Here is a 22224-nt window from a genome sequence, read left to right as displayed (position 1 = left end):
ATGTATATAAAGTATATGTTTGAAGGATATCTTCTTTAAAGACTGATTTTAATTGGTTTATTTATCATCAAAAATTTTGCTGACATTGATGTACTATTTTAAGGTATCCCAAATTACTATAATAATAATCACCAACATTATAATTTCATTTTACAGAACTATTCCATGATTATCCCTATGACAGTCTAACATGTATATAAATTTATACAAATTTTAAAGACTGTTGATTTTTTTTATAATGGACAGGGAAGGATTACTGTGAAGAAAATACTTTAAAAATTATTTGCTAATTAATCTGCTCTTTGAACATTTCCTCCAACTGGGTTATTTTAATTGTTTCCATTTTCAGACAATTTCCTAGTTTCATAAGGGGTTCATTGATGTTTACATTTGAATAACAGTAAAATCACTCTAGCTAAACTTCATTAGAAGTTCCTGACTCATGTTGTATGGTCTTAAATAAAATATTTTAGAACATTAAAGTATCTTCACTTTTCCTCATGTGATTTGTAGAAAGGCCTTGAGTACTTTCTAGGTATTTCTAATAACACTAGAGTCCAGTGCTGAATCAATAAAGTCTGGTATTAGAGCATAAAATTTGGATTTTAATGTTCTAATGTTCCTTCAATAATAAATAATTCCTTAAATAATAAATAACATCCTAAAATTATATATCTATATATTTCTCCCCTTAATGGGGATTTGTGGGAATTTCAAGTTGGAAAGGAGGGGGAAAAGATGACTAAATCTTCCCAGAATTGGAAAAAAGAAGATTCCTCAACAATTCTCTGAGATATAAGCCCAGGCACATACATAGGAGCATATCTTCCATTTAAGCCTGATCCTAGACCTAAATGGGTCTGGATTTCAAATCATCATTTCTTTACTGAAAAGGCAAGTTAACTTTTTATAATTTGACTAAAGTACATTCATAACGGTCCTCTATCTTGAACCTTTGCACTCTGAATTATAAATCTTCTGTCTAAAGAATGACTTCATGTATCACTAAGGAAATAGCCTGTGAGTTGTAAGGAAAAACATACTTTTGGTCAAAGGAACCTATTTCTTGTCACTGAAATGTACTCAACTGAATTAGAATGTGGTTTAAGGATAATCATTTGAATAGGGGGAAAATAAAGGAGGAAAGGAATACATCAAGATATTAGCAGTAGATGTATGTGAATGAAGATAATCTAAGGGGGTTAATTTTCTTCATATTTTTCTTTTTGAAATTTCTGAACATACTTTCAAGTTAAAAAAAGATTTAAATAAACAACATGATAAATAACATTAGCCTTATGTTTACCCAAGGCTTTTGTAACATTTTAGAGTAACATTCCCAGATAAGTTTGGGAAATACAGGGATAAAAAAGGTTGATGACATTTATTTAAAACATGATTTCTTAAAGACATTGACATGCTAATTTTCATGATGAATCTTCCAGAGACATACATAATAAGCAGAGTTTTTCAGCAGTGGAAACTGGCCACTCACAAACAGCTGATGACAAATCAAAGAAAACCGTTTGGGTATGTGGCAAGGAAAATATGTTAGAGGGAAAAATACAGAAAGTGTTGTTTCCTTTCTTTAATTACCGTATCCCAAGTTCCAGATGGTTTCCCGGATGTCGTAGCACCATCGTGCTTTCTCTTCTGGTGCATCACCCACCTCTTACATTTAGTAGTTGAGTGTCCCTGCACTCCTCCCAACCCCCACCAGGCAGTCTGCAGTTTGGAAATTTTGCTACCTTAACCTTAGGGTTTGTCAATATGTTTGGAGGGAAAACAGGATGAACAGAGAGCACAAATCAGAAACTCTTTAAGGATATCTGTATGATTAGAGTGCATAGTGAGAAGGTCATCTGGACTCAGGTGAGGGCTCTCAGTCAGGGTGCATGCCTTGGAATATTACAGTGGTGATGTTTGGAAGGTATCAGAGGGAGAGAACTAGTAGAAAATAAGGTCAAGCACTTGAAGATGATGAACTGGTATGGTAAAGATACTTAGGGGCAAGGATAGATAAAGGATTAAAGAAATAGATTTTTAAAGTGTGATTATAGCCATTTGTGTGAACTGCTTTGCATTTATTCCTAATCCTTCTATATGGCACACTAACAATTATGTTTGGCAATTAATGTGTATGAACTTAACCATGTTTTACATTCCATTTTATTGGTACAGTAATCTTTATAAATAGGCTTTTTGGTCTTTATAATTTGTTAGTTATATGGCAACATCATTTACTAACAATTTAAAAACATCAGAGGGAAATAGCCCATATATTTGGCAAGTGGATATCTCATTTCTTTAGAGCGCTTTATCATGCTAGATAAAACAGATTGGTTGCTCCTAAAACATCTGCTGAGCCAATTTTTGTAAAGCTAGCTACCTTGGAGAGTTACCTTGAAGTATAAAAATTATGCCCTCCCTACATGCAAGAAATAGATAATGGTGATAAAGGAGTTCAGGAAAGCTGTCCCAAACTGCAAAGCACTTGCAAGTATGCTGATAGGGATTCATACATATTTCCCAAATGAACATGCATTTAATAGTAGATCCCTACCACAAAAAAAAAAAGGAAGAATGAACATAATTTTAATTCTGTAGATGTTACCCAGATCTGTAAGATATTCACCATAAGTCTTACAGTTTATATAAACTCAACCTTAGAAACAAAATTAGGTTGAATCAACCACTCAGAAAAATAAATAAAATAACAAGAGGATCCAACTATTTGAAGATTTTTGTAAAAAGAAAATATAAATATTAATTCTCCTTGATCACATAATATAGGGTACTTTTAAAAGAAATAAATTAATCTATATAAGTAACAAGAAATAAAATTATTACCAATAAGGAGCATACCTGGGATACTAGTAATTAGGAAGAAAATGTGCCCAATTCTCTATTACCTGATATCTTTCTTTTTGTACTATTTTCATGGCAATAAGTGCATTTTTTTTTTCATATCAAAGGCTCCTTTGCTTAAACTAGAAAGGAAAATGCTGAAAAAGAAAGGACAATAATGAGCTCAGTTAATAAAATAAATTCCAGCTTTTGGGAATAGATAACATGCATTTTCTTTTTATTATTGTTTTAATTGAAAGTCAGTCCTGGTATTCTAATAAAGTGTGAGCTCTAGATGGAGTCTTAAGAAATAACAGATGTTTAAACTAAGAAAAAGAGTTAATTGAGTAAAGAATACATATGGAAAGAGGGTGCAGGAGAGAAAAAGAGATGGAAGCACTGGGCAAATGCAGACAGAAAGAGGATGGAAACAGCCCGAACAGGCCAGTGGTTACTCCAGCTAAGACATTGCTGATGGCTGTTCCTTTCAAGCTCTTTAGTTGCTGTAGAAGGTTAACACTGACTTTGGAAGGAAGTGAGTTCTAAAGTTTTTTTTTAAGTTTTCTTTATTTATTTGACAGAGATCACAAGTAGGCAGAGGGGCAGGCAGAGAGAGAGGGGAAAGCAGGCTCCCTGTTGAGCAGAGAGCCCATGTAGGGCTGGATCCCAGGACCCTGGGATCATGACATGAGGGAAGGCAGAGGCTTAAGCCATTGAGCCACCCAGGTGCCCTAGGAAGTGAGTTCTAAAAACACAGCTCTGTTTTTTTTGTCTCAAACTATATCCTCCATTTTCAAGTTTTTTAAAGAGTAAATCTCAGATAATTCTTACGTCAGGGGGCCCATTTAAACATTTTGGAGCCAATGAAATTGTTAGGCAGAAAAAAGGAAGAAAAGAAAGAAAGGGGGGAAGGGAAAGGAGCCAAAAAGTATTATATTGGTTATTGGAGGGATTATCTCTACCTCCCAAGTTATATTCTCATTTGTGGTACACATTATGTACAGTATACAACATGACCTTCTTGAGAGAAATTTATACTGAAAGTATTAACTGTTTACAAGTGAATTGCTGAGAGATAAAATTCTTGATTTTCAGAAGAATTCATTACTGCTTATATTGGATCACCTTTTTAATGTCCTACCTCAGAGATATAAATGTCCTGATAAATAAAATGAATTGCTTAAGATACTGGACCATTATTTCTCAGAGCTACAGTTTAAAATTACAAAGCCATATTTTTCACTCTCACCTCTAAACAAATTGTGTCCTTTTATGAAAGCAGCATTTTTCTATCATTTTTTTTGGGGGGGTGGCTGAATTTCCTTGAAAATGCCTGTGTTGAGTTGTCACCAGACTATAATGAATATGTTTTATTGGTTGATATATATGCCTCAGAGACTAATAAAATAAAATTGCATTGAACTTGAAATGGAATCTACTAAACGAACTTTTTCCGTGCCATAATATATTCTTCTTGTCCTCAAAATTGCAAATATTGATATAGGTTGTCAGTTTTTCCTGGGGAGTAATTTGGATGATCCAGTTATGATTTAATGCCAGAAAGCATCATTTACAAAACATGCCCTTGAGCCCTTAAGGAGTTAATAAAGCTTGCTACAGTATACTGTATACTTCCCAGAAGTATCTGAAATAGCTAAAGGATCTGGTGAGCTCTGTAAGAGTATTTAAGCTTAAATGACACCCATATGCCAACATGTTTTTTTATTACAATGTGAAATGGCTTGGTATCATTAGGAAAATGTGCCCATTCTTGAGGAATTTGTTAAGCAGCAGCTGACTTTTCCATAAAGTCTGCCTCCCAAAGTGGCATATTTAGGCTTCATTCTCCATTGAAAAATATTAACTGTGAAATTTCGTGTGTAAGCAGTAAATTATCAGGACTACACAGTGGACCAATTTTAGAAATAGCTAATCAAAGCCAATAAATTTCCCATTTGGGTATGAGTATGTGGTAGTGAGATCTAATAAAGACTGTTGATAGACATTCACTGTCCCAATTTCCTGCTTCATCAGAGCGTGTAACTGAAGTGAAGACTGACATCTTCGTCACCAGTTTCGGACCTGTTTCAGACCATGATATGGTAAGTGACACTGCATTTTTGGTTTTCTTGGTGTATTTCCTAAGTTTAACTTTTGAAAGGAAAATATAAACCAAGTACTTAGAGAATAACTTGAAATAGCTTAGCTATATCTTTGTGTTTTTCTGTATGCTTATATAATATATAACATATACTAATATATAATATTTATATCATAGAAAATACCCACTTACTTTCCAGACCAAACCCATTTATGATATCAACCATTGCAGTCTTCTTTTTTTCCATCCCTGAAATGATTGCTTTGACTTGGGTTATGTTCTGTAAGCCAACTAGTGTAATCTGCCTTACATTTTATTTAGGAGGGCATGTTGATTGAAAGATGCTATGTCTCTAGATAGCCAGCATTCTTATACAGTAGCCATGAACATCATGATTTCCGAATTATTCTTGGCTAGAAAGGGGATGTGAGTGTAAAAGCTGAGTGAATAGTTGATCAGAATTAGACAGAGAAATAGTTCAAATAAAACACATTGGTGGGAAATGTTTAGCTTCACTGCAAAAGAAATTCATTAATTATTACCAAGAATAAAAATAAAATTAATGCATACCTGTTCTTTCTTTTCCCAACCTAATAAGTTAACATGAATTTCTCTTCTATCTCATGGGAATTGGTTTAAGAGTAGAACTCTGATGTAATATTTGCATACTCATAATAGCCACACTCCTATGTAATAAAAAAAATCATAAAGAGCCCATGAAGACACACTGTTATGAAATATTTCAAAGATAGACTTATTGAATATTATTTTCAAAATGCCTTTCTATTGATACCATCTTTACATAAAAGTTCTTTGATTTCATAATAGTTCAAGTGATTGAGAATAAAAGTTATAAAAAATATCAGTTAAAACCAGCAATTTTCCAAAGTGTGGAAATTCACAAGTGTACCCACTTTGGCAGCTCTGACAAGTCCTGAAGTAAGGAAACCTGTTTAACTACATTTAATCTAGTGTTTTCCAGTCATATTTGTCTAAACCTTTAATGTGGTAACTGTTGACATTCTGTAGAGGTAATACTCTGTGAGCCAAAAACTGGGAAATGCTGGCTCAGGATAATTAGATAGGTTAGATCTTAACACAGGTTATGAAATGTACCAACTATGCAAATCAGAGTCACTGAGCATAAGAGTGTTAGGTAAGAATATAGATTTCTGAACCAGAATGCTGTCTGGGTTTATATTCCCAACTTCTGTGCTTATAAGTGTGTGTTAAGTTCCTTAACATCTCTTTGCCTCAGTTTCTTCATGTGTAACATGGGAGTGATGATAATACCTCATGGGATTATCATAAATATTAAATGAATTCATACATGCAAGAAATAGAAATATAATAATTAGCACAAGTGTGTATTTATTTCTTTGTCAACTTTTTATAGTGGTTGATCTATAGACCACTTTCTTGAAATACTATTATACACTATTTTTTGCTGAACTCTTCACCCCGAGGACCTCTTGTGATTCCCCCATGTTGGAACTCTGTCTTAAAGCATTATTCTCTTGTGCTACTTTTCTAATTAAGAACATTTAATAGATCCTAGTCAGGTTTAAGGTCAAATTTACCCTCCTCTGCCTGTATTCCGTACAGTTCACAGATGATGTTACCATCCGTCCTCTCTTGTTCCTAATATTGACAATTTACTTCAGTCATTTGCTTAAATATTACTTTCTGTGAGGCCATAGCACTTGGGGGTGAGCTGAACTTGTCTAGGATCCAGGCTGGCTGAATTTACATCTCACCACTGCCAATAGCATGACTTTGGGCAAATCACTAAAGTGCATAAGCCTCAAAGTCTCTACAATGGGTGTATTATTGTAATAGCCTCTCCTTGTAAAATAGTTAGGAATTTTAAATGAGCAATGTAAATAAAGTGTTTATAGATAGTGCTCAATAAACTCTCAGTAAACTAAATAGTTATTACTTTTGCCTCTGAACTCCTTATCATGCTGTGTATCCTTCATAGAAAATTCCCTCTGTTTCCCACCCATCTAAATTCTGCATTTCCACAAAGGCCCAAATCAAGACCCAAAAGCTTAGTAAAAACCTTTTTTTTTTTTTTTTTGATTAATCCGATAATGGATGAGGTTTACCTTTCTGTATTCTAGTCAGATTTGTTGACTATAAAATAATAGCTTAGCTTCTGATGTCATTTATAACACTGCTTTGCAAAGTTATTTCTCTTATATAAATGTCTTATTTTCCTAAAGTAATGCCAAAAAATGTAAATATACATTTGCCTCAAATCCCTCAGAGTATCAGCGCATGGTTGCCTCATAGTAAGTGTTGAATTCCTACTTATTTAATGGTAGGTTTAGTTGTCTCTATTGTCTTTACAACAAAGTTTTGTGAGACGCAACAAATAATACCCTCTTTCCTGAGTTCTGAACCTTTTGAGAAATAAGATAATAAGGGATTTGGAAATTGAGAATCATCATCTTCATTACTAATTATTAAGGTCCTGTGGAAGGTGCTTTATATCTGTAGACAAGTGAGTTTCCAGAGAGTAAACATCAGAATCGATCTGATTAACCCACCCAGTCACCTGGTAAGACTTTGGCCTACTCCGTTTGTTAGGGCAGAGACTGTCCATACAAAACTTCTAGCATGGAGAAACATAAGAATTTGTGAGTCTTGTGGAGAGAGCAGCAAGAAGAGGCTGAGATAGGCAAGATTGATTTCTCCTTCCAGATTTACCCATCAAATGAAATTATTCTTCCCTCTCCCCCTCCCTAAATAAAGGAGTATGAGGGATTGGAGAGCATTCAGAAGTTTTGCACCGGTGAAGCTCTCTTCTCATAAATGGAAACATCAAGAGGGGATGAAGCATTACAAACATCACACACTGATAATGATATTATTCCTCCTCCTCATTATCATTATTATCATTACCATCATCATAATTAAAAATGAATATTCTCTATCGCTGGCATCTTTCATAATGCCTCACAAAGATTAGATGCTCAATACGAGTTGTTACAGGACGGTGCTCAAATAAAGGCATATTTTCTTTTCAAAATATTTGGCATACCTTTGAGTTATTTGCTTAGATTGTCATTTAAGGAAACACTGATTTTTTTTTTTTTTTTTTGTTTGGACTAAAGGTGTATGTTGGGGTTTTCGATACACCATTAAGTCTATGACTTATGCATTACTTTTCATAAATGGCCTTTGGTCAAAAATCAGATAGGAAGAAGGAACAGAGTGTCTAAGCCGGTTATACTTCCTGTTGCCTAAAATTTCTGAACAAGATAATGTTTGAATTGTTCTGTCAGAGGACCAAATTACCCAGGTCTACAACTGATATGCTAAGAGGCTACCTGGCCAATTCATTGGAGATTACTCATTTAAACCACATTATGGGTGAATTACAAATAAAGAGCAGTATGACTTAGAGTCTATCAAAATTAGAAGGCCAATGACAAAGCTATTTTCAAGACAAGAAAAGCTTTGTAGTTTTTAAAGTGATAACTAATAAAATATCTAATAAGGATAACTGTAATAACAATTCAACAGTAATGAATGCTTATAATATGTCAAGCACCATGCTAATAGGTTTATAGATCATATTTCATCTAGTACTCATGATTTTACCTAGGCATTATTATTATCCACAGTTTCCAGAGGAGGAAAGTGACCTAGCTAAGTAGCAACTTGAACTCAGGCTGTGTGCCCCTAGAGGTTCCATAGCTCCCAAGGCATCTGACTTCATCTGGAATAGAAAACAAAATTAGGGCAACTCCTTAACTTTATTTTAAAAACCATTAATTGGCAATCAAATGGCACAATCCCAGGGCACTAGGTTCTGACAGAAATATCCAGGCAGCACAGTTGCAGAGCCCTGTTTTCCATAGTGGTGAAAACGTATGAAGTCAAAGCACACACAGATGGTAGTAGATGATGCAAGTGGGAACACTTCAAAACAATATTTATGTAGGAACATAATGGATGTTCTGTCCAGTCTTCAGAGTAAGACTCACATTCTCCAGCAACCTACACTATTGAGCAGGGTAACGTGGAGAGAGACTTGTCACTTGAATGGTGGCAGCTAGAACACTGAACCTTGAGCAGCATCTTTGTCAGAACTTCCTACTTGTTCAGTCTTCTGTAGAGTCTTTTCCTTTGCCTTCATATTTTACTCTACTTGGTTATGACCTCCTCACTTTCCTGAGGTTTCCTATCCTGCTACCAGTCCAAACAAAGAGCACTTTTTTCATTCTCAGCGACATTGAAATCTAATATAAATTTGTGTTGATGAGCAAAGAAATGGGGAGACAAATAACTTCTAATGTTTACTGAGAACTTCCTCTGTTTCAGACATTCTTGTAAACTGTTCACTTCCATCATTAACTCACTTCTTACAATAGGCAAGTGAAATCGCTACGGTATGATCCCCACTTTATAGAGTGGAATCTGGAGTATAGAGAATGACCTACAGTCACACATCGGGCAGACAGACAATTTAGTTCTAGTTAAAAAGTTTAGAACTTACATCCATAACCATTATGCTGTGGGTTCTGCCTCTCCTCCCTCATATTCCAGCTTCCTAAAGAAGGAGCTCCGGCCCATCCTGGTCTAGTGCACTGTGACCCCAAGGGTGAGGTCATGCTGAGAACCTCCTGCTGCTACCATGGCAATGTTGCAAGGGCAGTTCTTAGAAAATGGGACACTAAATTTTTACACTCTTGCTTAGATAGGATCTCATTGTTACCAAGCGTTTTTATTTCACTTTTCATTTCCACTTCCAGCTGAAGGGAACACTTAAATGAAAGCTTATCCAGTTAGTTTTGCAGTGTGTGTGTGTGCATGCTTGTGTGGCCAGTATAGTATTTGGAGGGAGAATATCATATGAATTTGGGAATTTCAGTGTCTGCCATTAGCCATGTAAGTAAAGCTGGTTGTAAACATGACAAATATGTAAACATGAGGAATTTGGCAAGTTTTGATATAATTTTTGGAATCACTGACTTTGGGATGTATCTTATCAAAGATTTGATAATAAATCTATTTTAAAGTTTTTAAGATATTTAACATTTATTTCATTTCATTTTCAAAAATATCCTTGGAGCAAATGAACAAATCAACTAAATAAAATTTTTGGATTCATAGGAATATGGTCAGTTGGACATCTTGATTTAACAAGTGACTGTTCTTCTACTATTTGACAGGCTAAAGTAGTTCAGTTGGATAGAAAATAGAGCTTATGTGGCTGATTCCTGAGTAATAGAAATGTCCTGACTATCATACCCATATCTCATAAGCCTATCGTGCAGAAAAGAGAACATACAGAGCTCAGGGTAAATCCATCCCTTTGCTTCCTGGCAAGCACTGCTCCTGTGTATCATTTCCCAGTGTTGTCCATAGGTTCCCACCCCATCTCTTTCCTCATGGAAAATACCATTGGATGCCCAACCTACTCCATGAGTTTTCTTTACAGCATCCAAGTTTAAGCAATTTCTCCCTCTGCTAAATTTAAAGATGCTTAACAAATGTTTCCTGGTGAGAAAATTCCCATGTCATGTGACTCAGTGCCTTTTCATGTCACACTTCCAGACACAAGACACTTCCTAAGCAACAAACAAGGTAGTTTGTCTTCCCACAAACATAAACTGACATCATGTTACACTTCCTTGTTGCTGTTTCAGTCAAGATATAGCACTATGCCCGGTCCTCTGTAAACTATCCCATAATTATTAATTACTTGATCAGAAGGTCTTAGCTATACCATATGTGTGGCAGAAGGATAAACCTTTCTTCAGTCTTTACCCGATCTTACTTAAAGCTTGAGGGAAAAAGCAGATAGTTAAATTCATGCAAAATATGCTTAGACACAGACATTTTTTCTGCATGTTCTAAAGATGATATGTATAAGATTTGAAAAAAAAAAAAAAACAGCTTTCTCTAATACATTAGAGTTTAGGGGATTAAGAAAATGTAGCATGATGTTTTCAAGTTAGTCTTCCTTCCAGTTTGGAGCATGCTAAGATTAATGGAGAATGTGGTAATCTTTATTTCAAACCATTAAGTTCCAAATTTAGTGTCAGTGTAGCAAGTGCTGCAAGGAAGATGGATATTACCCTTTTCAGTTTTAGGAGCTGGTAAGTCACATTGCTTGTTTTCAGATTAGCAGATGTTTGTCTCTGGGTATTGCCATAAGGAATGCTGTGTTTATTCAAATAAATAGATTCCCTGGCTGTGAATGATGATGAGCTTCACACATTTCTCATGTGTCTTCTACACACATATACTCAGATACACACTCACACACACCCTCATATTCTGCATTTTTTTTTTGCAAAGATTCCCAATTAACAGTGAAACAGATTATTTTCATAATCTTCTTTGTTGTGGAAAATTGAAAGACTATAAACATTATCTGTAAAAAAAAAATTGTTTTTGCTTATCCATAAAAGAGATGGGGATTACCAGGCTAGTATTAGAACCACGGATGATTTGAAATTGACTGTGAGGTTTCAGACTAAGGAAGGACCCCCCAAAATACTGTATGTAAGTAGCTGTCATTATCTAATTTAAACAGTAAGCTCCAGCATGAGTTTTGTTTTTATGTGTACTGTATTCTATTTTTTTGAGTGCTGGTGTGGTAGAGGTATAGGGAGAAGGGCATGATTTTCTTTTCACATACTTGAGGAGATAATTGTGAATTTTTTCTGACCAAGCAATATTTCTGGCATTTTAGATATTTTAAAAAATGATTCACTGGAAACCACTATGTACAGACCACCACAAATTTACTTTTGAAAACGTCACCTAGCTCATATTTTGCCTTTAAAGTTGTAAAAATTATGCATTGTCTGAGTATTTGCATTGCAAAATACAGCTCCCTGAACTCTTTGCCATTTTCCAAAATTATCTAGGAATATACAATAGATGTATTTTTCCGTCAAAGCTGGAAGGATGAAAGATTAAAATTTAAAGGACCAATGACAGTTCTCCGGTTAAATAACCTAATGGCAAGTAAGATTTGGACTCCGGATACCTTTTTTCACAATGGAAAGAAGTCAGTAGCACACAACATGACCATGCCCAACAAACTCCTGAGGATCACAGAGGATGGCACCTTGTTATACACCATGAGGTAAGGGTGACTGTGTTTCTCTCTGTGATTCTTTCTGTACTTCTCTTCCATATATATGTGATCATGAAGCTGATGGGCCATGGTGGAGCCTCTGGTTTCCTCTTTGCCCTCTTTTTTCAACCTTAATAATTATTCCGCTATAAAAAAAAATAAACAGACTGTTTAATGCAGGTATTAAAGCATTAAGTAAAATGATTAGGTAAAGTGGGGGAGGCTTATAATGTATATTAAGTAATATGTCACAAGTATCTCTCCAACTTGCTATAATTCAATATGAGGAACTTCTATTCCTACTAACCTCATATATTGCTGCCTCCCAATAAGTTCTAGATCATATTTCTAGAAGCAATCTCAAGGTATGTATCCAAAAATGTTTCTACTTAAAAAAGGAGGGGAAAAAAAAAAGAACAGTTCAACTATCTTAAAAACTGTAGATTCATGTGGAAGTATGCACTTAGAAGAAGTATCTGAATTTATAGTGTTATTATTAGACTGAGAATATAAATATTCTTAATTTTGCTTACATTGAAGAATATTTACATATATGAAGAACATACGTGTGTGTGTGTGTGTGTGTGTAAAATTCCTGCTTAATAAACATTTCTCCATTTTGAGATTATTGGAAAACCTGGCAGCTAGATATCTTTATTCATTTATGGTTCAATGAAGAAAATATGAAACAAAAAACATTGTGAATACTTTTAAAGAAAAAAATGTTTAAAATATTCCTAATTTGTAAGCAATTAAAAACTGTCCAGAACTCATTCTTAAGGGAAGTAGTTATTTCATACCCAAGTGACTTGTTAGAGTGTTGTTTTTATAGACCTGGACAGTACTTGGTAATTCAGACCGTCCCAAGTGTTCCTCTGGCACAAAAAGGTAATGGAGACAAAATCCTAGACTTGGTGGATTTTGTTTAATGTGGGAATAAAGTGATTCTTGCTTTTGAAGAAAGCTGCCAGAATTTCTACGTTTTTATACAAAATATCCAAATGAAAAAGAAAGGGAAAAAAATGCTTCAAGAGACGCTTTAGATGTTAGACTCAACTAGTAAACATGTAATAGAATTAAAGAATGACAATTTTCTAAAAAAGAGAGAGAGAAAAAAAAAATGGAGGATCAGTGGACAGACGTGCTGAGACCTTTTCAGATCATCCAAGTAGGATCTATTTATAATTGAGACTTGAAATATTCTCCTCTTACAAAACACCCTACACTTGTTTTTGAGCCTAAGTTCCATATTTATTCCTCGCAGCTGACAATTTTCTGGGGCAAGATTTGTACCTACTGAAAAGTTGCCCAAATCATACTACCTGGAGAGTGCTGTGTTCTTCGTCAATAACTAGCCTGTTACTGTCCATCTCCTAAACTTTTAAACTCCTAAACCACCTTTGCTAATATGTCATAACTTTCCTTAATATTTTGATTTTAAGATGCAAGTTTGATCATTAATTTATACATTTCATATTTGCGTTAATCAACATTGCAACTTAATGAGTTTACTGACTATAAAGCCATCCCTACCACATTTCTTGAGCTACTTACTAATATGAGTGAATATATTTTATAAGAACCATGTGAGGAATTTGACATAAATTCCCTCATAATTCCACCAAACAAAATCAAGTATATTTCAGTGAAATATATTTTTCAAATGTAAATAGAACTGAAGATAGGGACTAAAGAGAAGCCAAGCAGAGTCCTGGCTTCCATTAGACAGTAAATTTGTATAAAACGAAATGGTGGGAATATAGTGAGATCACCAACAACTCTCCTTTGCCTATTTCCTTTGTTGGTTTATCCCATTTGTGCTGTTTTAAAGAAGGAGATAGGGAGAGCTGCCCTGAGCAGAGGAGACATCCTCTTCTCTTCCTAGATATCCATGTCTTCTTCTCCACCAAGTCTTTATCCAAGTATTTATTTGCTTACATCTAGTTTTAGTCCTGAGAGATTTTCTGGGTCTGGGTGGATTAAGTAATGAAGCTGGTCCTCGGAAACATAACAAATGCTTGCCCATCATACAAAATCTGATGTCAATGTTTTTCTCAAAACAAAAACAAAATCCAATCGTTGTTGGAAATAATTCCTTTTAGATACTTTGGCTAAGAGCTCAGTATCATGCTGCTGTTGTGCCTGCCTCGCTTGCTTTTCTTAATATATTTGCTATAGTTAATAACATCGAGTCGTATTTATCAGTAAGTGCCCAATCTATAGGGCTCTTGTTTATATCCTCTGTTTTCCTCAACTGATAAGGCTGACGGTGAGAGCTGAGTGTCCAATGCATTTGGAGGACTTCCCGATGGATGCACATGCCTGCCCACTAAAATTTGGAAGCTGTGAGTAAATTTTTAATTTTAATTTTTTTTTTATTCTTATGAGAAACCTAAGTATTTCTTTTAAGATTTTTTTTATTCATTTACTTATCTGAGACAGAGAGCAGGGGGAGGAATAGAGGGAGAGGGACAAACAGATTCCATACTAAGTGCAGAGCCTGATGCGGGGCTCAATCTCACAACCCTGATTTCATGACCTGAGCCAAAAGCAAGAGTAGGATGCTTAACTGACTGAGCCACCTAAGCACCCCTGAGAAACCTAAGTCTTTAAGCAAGAAACCTCCAATTAGTAAAACCTGTTAGAAAACAGATAAAGATAAAAATGAAGAAAGTTCAGTGATTTGCTGCAAATACTTTCTAGGGGTGCCTGGATGACTTGGTACGTTAAGATTGTCTGCCCTCAGTTCAGGTCATGACCTCCAAGTCCTAGGATCAAGCCTTAATCAGGATTCCTGCTCAGTCTTTTTCTCCCCGCTCCCACCCCACATCTCCCTCCTCGTTCTCTCTCTCTCCTTCTCTTTCTCAAATAAATACATAAAAACTTTTAAAAAATACATTCTATAAGTAATAATCTTTAATTTCATTTTTAATGTTATTTCAGGAAGAGATTATTATAAGAAAGAGTGGATTTAATTAATTAGGGAAAAAAATCTACTTTTGTTAAAGCTGTATTCATGGAAAAACAAGTGGAGTATGGATGCTTTTACCACATAGATAATAACTCCCTGCCAATAGATGGAGATCACTGTGCTTATTTTGTATCATTGCTGACATTTGTTTGACTTTAAGAATATTGCAAGTTGTTTATCAGATGAAAATATTGGTAGGTGACAGCAGTGGATGATAATTGTTTCTTCATAATGAAGCCTACACCTAACAAATATTGCCTGATGAGAATTTACCCTAATCGTAGCCTTTTGAAAAGTTCTAGATCTGTTTGGATATCCCGTGAAATTTATGTGTATATTAATGCTTTTGAAGGTATCCTAGATACCTTTATGATAACTGTTAAGGCTTCTGCTATTTGAAACTATGCAGGCACACATTAGAGGAGCCAAGAGAACAGAACTCTGCCCAGCAGAGTCAGGTTCTCTTGTCTTCCTCTAGCCTTCTGCTTTTGACTAGTATGCATATGTAAAGGGAGTAAGAAGTAAGAACAATGTATTCCTGGTTTCCTGCAGGAGAGTTACTTTTAGACTGAGTCAGCTCCTGGACTACCTAACCATCTTTCTGTTCCCACTAGACAGACAGTCTAAGCAACTATTTTGGTGAAGATATGATTCATAGAAAAAAAAAATAGTGGTGGTGTAGGAAGACAGCAAGCAAAGAAAATAGCAAAGGGCCTTCAGGCTCCTAGCAGCTCTAGTCATGGAAAGACAAGTTTATTTATAAATCGAATTCTATACTGAAACCCAAGGACAAACTACTTCAAAAATTGTCAGCCAAACAGGCCTTTGGTGATAACTCCCTCCTCCTCACTCTTTTCCCAATTTAATGTATATTCTATGTTTCAGACTACTATATTTTCTCCTGATTACCACCTCCATTTTTAACAATATTATGTATTATGTGTTACTGGTATGCCAGGCAGTATTTTAAACATTTGTATATGTATCAGCTCATCTAATCCACAAAATCTTATACTTAGGAAGATCATGCGTTATAGGTTGCCTGGGGCAGTACTTACTTTTGCCTTATATCCTGGTATAACTACTAGTAGTGCCCCCTTTTACCTTCAGAAATACCTTGTTTTGAACAACAAATTACTTGTTTAGTGTACTAGTCAGGAATGCTTTCAAGCCGTGAGTATAGCTAGCTGAAAAAGAAGAGGGGTTTATATTTTTATATAAGATGAATGGTGGTAAGTGATTGTTGGTTGATTGTTGTTTTGTCAGCATCTTAAAAATGATGATGTGTTAAGATGCCCTTAGATGTTCTTCCTGATCACAAAATGGTTGCTGCAACTCCAGCCATTCCATCTGCTTTCAAAATAAAGAATAGTGGACAAAGAAGAAAGAACGAACACCTGTATTGAAGAGATAAAAGCTTTCCCTAAAATCCTAGCAGACATTTATGTGTATCTCATTAACCAAAGATGTGTCTCATTGCCAATGCTGACTACAAATGAGGCTGGGAAGAAATATTCTTAACTAAGCACATTGTTAGCCTGAAGAAAATAGGAGGTATTTTAGGAAGGAGGAAACGGATAGCAAGTAGAAAACACATAATGTCTCATGTAAGAAAACTGAAGTTAAATAAAAATCTGCTTTCTACCTCAGAGCCTTTATACATGCTCTTTTCTCTACTTGGGTTACTCTTCCCTTGGTTCTTTATGTAAGTGGCTTCTTTTATTTTTCACTTCTCAGCATAAATGTCATCTTCTGGGGCTTCCCTAATGACCTTATCTAAATTTACATACAGTCCCACCCATCTTCTTATAATACATGTTTAATTTACATGTGTTATAGCAATAATTATTAGTTTTATTTATTGGTTGACATTTTTATTGTCTGGAGACTGTAAAACTCCCATGAAAGCACAACCTATTTTATTCAGCATTTCCTAGTACAGAGCCTAATATGATGTAGACACACAAAAAATATTTATTGAATAGATAAAAATTATAGTAATCGGGTTTTAAATGCCCCTTTAATGTTTAAGTCTCAGAGAAGATTGCTTCAGAAAAGGGTTTAAGACCTGTGGGTAATTAAACAGAGAAGATTTGAAATTGGAAAATAAGCATCTGAGCTCAGTGGGAGAGTGCCATGACTAATTACCATCACCTGCCATTGACTTGAGAAGGAGTGGTGGTTGATTTATTGTATAGTTAGTTCTCTGTCCTGGCCTAATTAGCATACTTCTGAAATGAAGAAACTGAGGCAAAAGTGGGCTAAAAATGCATTGACCCAGTTTTTGAAGCAAACATCTTGCCAGAATCACACAGAAGAAAATAATCAAGAGATAAGCTAGAAGATTTTGTAATAATTTAATAGAATACTATGTAATAAATGTTAATGAAGCAAAATCATCCATATGTTGATAGGAACTAACCTCTGAAAAGCAGATGTTTTCCACTTTCCATTACCACTTCCATTCGACCCTGATTGTCAGTGCTATATCACTCTTTTTGCTTATTGGGGATAAAGCCATCTTCCTAAGGCCATATAACCAGAAGACAATGTGCATGATTTAGTTGACATCTTTTAACAGCTTTTGAAGAAAATACATAGAAGGCTTTGATTCTAAATGAAGAGATTCAGATGATATTCTGACAATAAGATCTAGGCAAGTGCTAGATCTAGTTATGGACTCAATAAATGATGGTTTCCTGGCTGATTATCAAGCATAGTGCCTTGTAAATAAGGAGAGAGGGATAAGTAGAAATTTAAACAAATTCTGAATAATAAAAAACTTTGGAAATTATTTAGTGTGCCTGCTTCATACACATGAAAAGACAAAGGCCTGTAAAAGTGAAGAGATAGTGTCTATAGCAGATGCTCTTCTTCTTTTTTTTTTAAATTTTTTTTTATTATAAACATATATTTTTATACCCAGGGGTACAGGTCTATGAATCGCCAGGTTTACACACTTCACAGCACTCACTCTTCTGATACCAAGTCTATGCTCCCAGTGTTGTAGCACCGCAGAGTTCTTTCACAAGCCCAAAGTTTTTTGTCTTCTTTTTAAAATTTTTCTGAGGTAATCTGCTAATTTTTTTTAAATCTGAGCTCAACATTTTGACTAAGTAGCTGAAGACTCTTTTTAACCTTATCTTCTTTATGCTGACTAGTCTCAAATGAAGAAAGCAGTCATAGGACCTCCTTTCTAAGTACTAAAATAAAGAAATAAGGTATATCACCTATTGTGATGCCTTATATCATGAAACACAAACTTTCTTTTTTTTTTTAAGTTTTTATTTAAAATTCATTTAGTTTGTTGGGGCACCTAGGTGGCTCAGTCTGTTGAGTGTCTGCCTTCAGCTCAAGTCATGATCCCGGGGTCTTGGGATCAAGCCCCACATTGGGTTCCCTGCTCAGTCGGAAGTCTGCTTCTCCCTCTGCCCCTCCCTCTGCTTGTGCTCTCTCATGCTCTCTCTCTCTCTCCCCCCCTAAATATTTTTTTAAATCTTTAAAAAAATAAATTCCAGTTAGTTAGCATACAGTGTAATATTCTTTTCAGGTGTACAATGTAGTCAGTCCACTCTTCCATAAAACACCTAGTACTCCTCACAAGTGCGCTCCTTTATCCCCATCCCCTGTTTAGCCTTGTGGGTCCACTCTGCATTTTGGGAGATTTCCATTGAGAGACATGGACAATATGTCATCTCCACTTTCACAACAACGCTGAGTTTATTGTAGGTTTCATACACAGTGGAGTTTCTAAGAGATTGCAAGTGTGAGACATTGAATTATATGAAGTTTAAAGGGGATGGTAACAATTTTTTTCGTCTAAAACTATATTGGCAGCCTATCAGCAACACATGATGTTCAAAAAAGTAGAGTTCAGGCACTACTGCTAATGATAGTGCAATACAGTAGCAAGAGTTTTTTTATTTGTTACAAAAATGACACGAGGTTTAGAATTGGTTTCATCCCAAATTACTTGACCACTAAGTATCCCCTTGCTTGGATGTTGAGCATATAATATACAGTTTTTGCCTAGGAAATCCTTATTAATAACAGTAGGGTAGAAAGAATGTCATTCTATGCTCTTACCTCTGTTTTTTTTTTCCACTAAATAGCTATTTAAATATTTAAGCCCCTAAATAAGCCATTCAATGTTTCTGTGCTTTATTTAGTTTGTCATCTGTAAAATGAGACAAACTATATAACCTCTAAAGTCCTTCCATGTTAACAATCAATGACTCTGTGTTACCATAAACTTGAGATGTGTTCTTAGGTTAGACCTTTCCATTTAAAAAAGAAAAATTTACCATGATGGGAAAAATATTTTACTGAATATAAGTTCCTACAAACTGTGAGCAATATGGTTCTTCTCAACTAGTGCTCTGCACTTCTTTGAGGGATTTTTAAAAATAAACATGTTTTAGATGCTAACAAATGCAGTCCTCCTCCTTAAGAATTGCAATGCTGAAATGATTCAAAATTTAAGTTAATGGGACATGTTGGCTCAATGGTAGGAATTATTTCACAGTGTATATGTATATCAAATCTTTATGTTGTATACTTTAAATACCTTATCATTTTATTTTCAATTTTACCTTGATAAAGCCGTGTGTGTGTGTAAAAATCTAACAGCATATACTGTCATATACTGTCATTCCACCCCATGTGTTGTACCCACAACTATCTGTTGTACCCAACTTTCTATCTGTGACTAGAAACCAGAAAAGCTATGGAATCCCTTCTTCTCCTTCTCACCCGTTCTGTACAGCTCTCCCACCAACCTTCCTGAACTACGGATCAGGATTATGACCTCATCTCTCATGTAGAAGGATGGCTAGGTTAAAAGTAACATGGAGAATGAAAATGATTGAGAAGTGCAATGAGCTAAATGGTGTAACTCATCAACATCATCATCGTGATAGTAAACATCCATAAAAAGGAGAATTAATTAAAAGAAAGTAAAGTTACACTTCTTTTAAAAATGGGTGCTTGGTAGAATTTCTGGTGTTATATTTCACATGTATCATGACCTTCCCTTGGCCTGACATAATCCAGACCCAGGCTTCTGCCTCTAACTGTATTCCATCTCTCATGTACACAGATTTAGTCACATTGGTATTCCTGCTCTAACTCAAACATATCAAGCTTTTACCTGGACCAGAGGAAGAAACTTCTTTGTTGACCTATCCAGCAAACTCTTCCCCAAGACATACCCTACTCTCATTTCTGTCATGCATTTAACTGTCATTTCCTCAAGGACCCTCTCTGAGTCCTTCATCTAAAATAGGCCCACATCCTTCATTCTCTACTCCCTTAGCCTCTTGTGTGTGGTTTTATGGCATTTAACACTACTTGAAATTATGTGTTTATTAGCTTGTCTGTTTTTGTCCCCATTACTCCTGTGCATATTCCACAACATCAGGGAAACTTGTTTGTTACAGATTTTTTCAGCAAGGTCCTTTGTCTTTTGTAGATGCTTAATAACCATTTGTTGTAAAAGTGAACAGATGACTGAACAAATCAGGAAAACGTGTTTTAATTTTCCTAAGCTAAGGGACATGGGCTCTTTATTTCCTGCTCTCTGGAACCATGCAATTGAAAATAGGAAACTAATAGCACTTACTAGCTGGTGAGGAGTATCAAAGTAACATGACACATGGACATTTTCCTTCCTTTCCTTTCAGATGCCTATACCAGAGCAGAAGTTGTTTATGAGTGGACCAGAGAGCCAGCACGCTCAGTGGTTGTAGCAGAAGATGGGTCACGCCTAAACCAGTATGATCTTCTTGGGCAAACAGTAGACTCAGGAATTGTTCAGTCTAGTACAGGTAAGTGCCAGTTGATTATTCCAGATGTGTCAGAAGAAATATAAACAGTTTTTGTGAGAATGTGACAAATCAGTAAGTTCTTCAATAACACAAGTAGAGACAGAGAGAAAATTTCACTAACCTGCGACCAGCTAAGCTAGGAACTAGTGTAAACTCTATAGATTTGTGCCCTTGTATTCCTCACTTAATGTCTTCTGGCCTCTGTTTCTTGGTTTGCAACATAAGATGCTAGTTCTATGTGATCAGGGTAGCAGAGTATTTAGAAATGTGAACTTTGGGGAAGAATGTATGGATTAAATTCTTACTCTTCCACTCTGTCTGTTGATTGTGGTCACCTCACAAGGTTGTTAGAAGGTATAAATTAAATCCATGAAGAGTACCTTAATAGCTTCTGGCATATAAAAAAACTCTCAAAAAATGTTAGCTATTAATATTATCTAGGCCTGATCTATTATAAGGAGTCAGTGAATCTTGGTGAATTTGTAGCAGTGATCATTATACATGAGAACTAGAGCATATACTATTAAGCGGCTAGACCCAAATTTTAAATTTTGAAGTTGCTTCAAGAAATAAGAGTTTAGTTATGCAAATATCCATTTGTGACTAAATGTAATGTGATTGTTGGGCTGGAAAACTATAAAAATTTGGATTTTAACCCTCCCTCAATCCCAATAATTTTAATTATGTTCAATTAATGAAAGCTTAACAAGAGCCAGAAGTTTTTATAGCTGTCTTTAAAATTTTAAATTAGTTCACCCACTTTGGTAATTTCTTTAAAAATATGCAGTTTGGTAATATATAAGGGCAGATGTGCTATTCTTGTCAGAAAAAATTTCTTCCTTAAATTTCAGGTTTTATAGTTTTATATTAGAACCCTGATAATTCTAACAAGTTCAAGTAATAGGTCAATATATCTTATTCTGGCTATTGGAAAATCCTTGTTTAATGGGATTTGCATTTTGCTTATTTTGTCACTACCATGGCTACTCTGGAAGCCCAAATATTTATGTTTCTTCTTTTGAAAAATGGAGAAGATTGTTGCTCAGTTTTGCCCATGTTAAAAATGCATGTGGCATAGTGGAAAGATTTTAGGCTTTGTAGTGAGAAAGATATGCCCTCAAGTCCTGGTCCTGCCACATAGAAGTCTTGTGACTTTGGCAAAGTCATTTATCCAACTAGAAACTCTGGTTTCCTCTAAAATGTGGGCATTTTGTTTTGCAATAAAGATGAGATGATGTAAAACACTAAGCAGAACATACATATGGTAAGTGCCCAAAATGGTATGTAGTCTGAGATCCCAGAACATGGAAAAATACTGAAAATTTCTCTCACTCATAAGTTATGTGGGAAAACATTCTAAAATGAGGAGTGTTCACCT

General features: G+C 35.2%; 1 protein-coding gene across 2 annotated transcripts in view; it reads left to right on the top strand.

Annotated features, from left to right (window-relative positions):
- Nucleotides 1-22224, top strand: part of GABRA1 (gamma-aminobutyric acid type A receptor subunit alpha1) — a 57673-nt gene that overhangs the window by 15139 nt on the left and 20310 nt on the right. For both annotated transcript variants that reach the window (XM_004737672.3, XM_004737673.3), the window contains exons 4-7: nt 4882-4949; nt 11839-12059; nt 14313-14395; nt 20703-20846. In XM_004737672.3, the coding sequence (XP_004737729.1) occupies nt 4882-4949; nt 11839-12059; nt 14313-14395; nt 20703-20846 (516 nt within the window). The remainder of the gene's footprint in view (nt 1-4881; nt 4950-11838; nt 12060-14312; nt 14396-20702; nt 20847-22224) is intronic.

Source organism: Mustela putorius, unplaced genomic scaffold (genome assembly GCF_011764305.1).
Source record: "Mustela putorius furo isolate JIRA1106 unplaced genomic scaffold, ASM1176430v1.1 tig00000145_pilon_pilon_pilon, whole genome shotgun sequence".
In the NCBI taxonomy this organism is placed as follows: Eukaryota; Metazoa; Chordata; class Mammalia; order Carnivora; family Mustelidae; genus Mustela; species Mustela putorius.
Note: the sequence above shows the minus strand (reverse complement) of the source record. Positions and strands in the feature narration are given on the sequence as shown.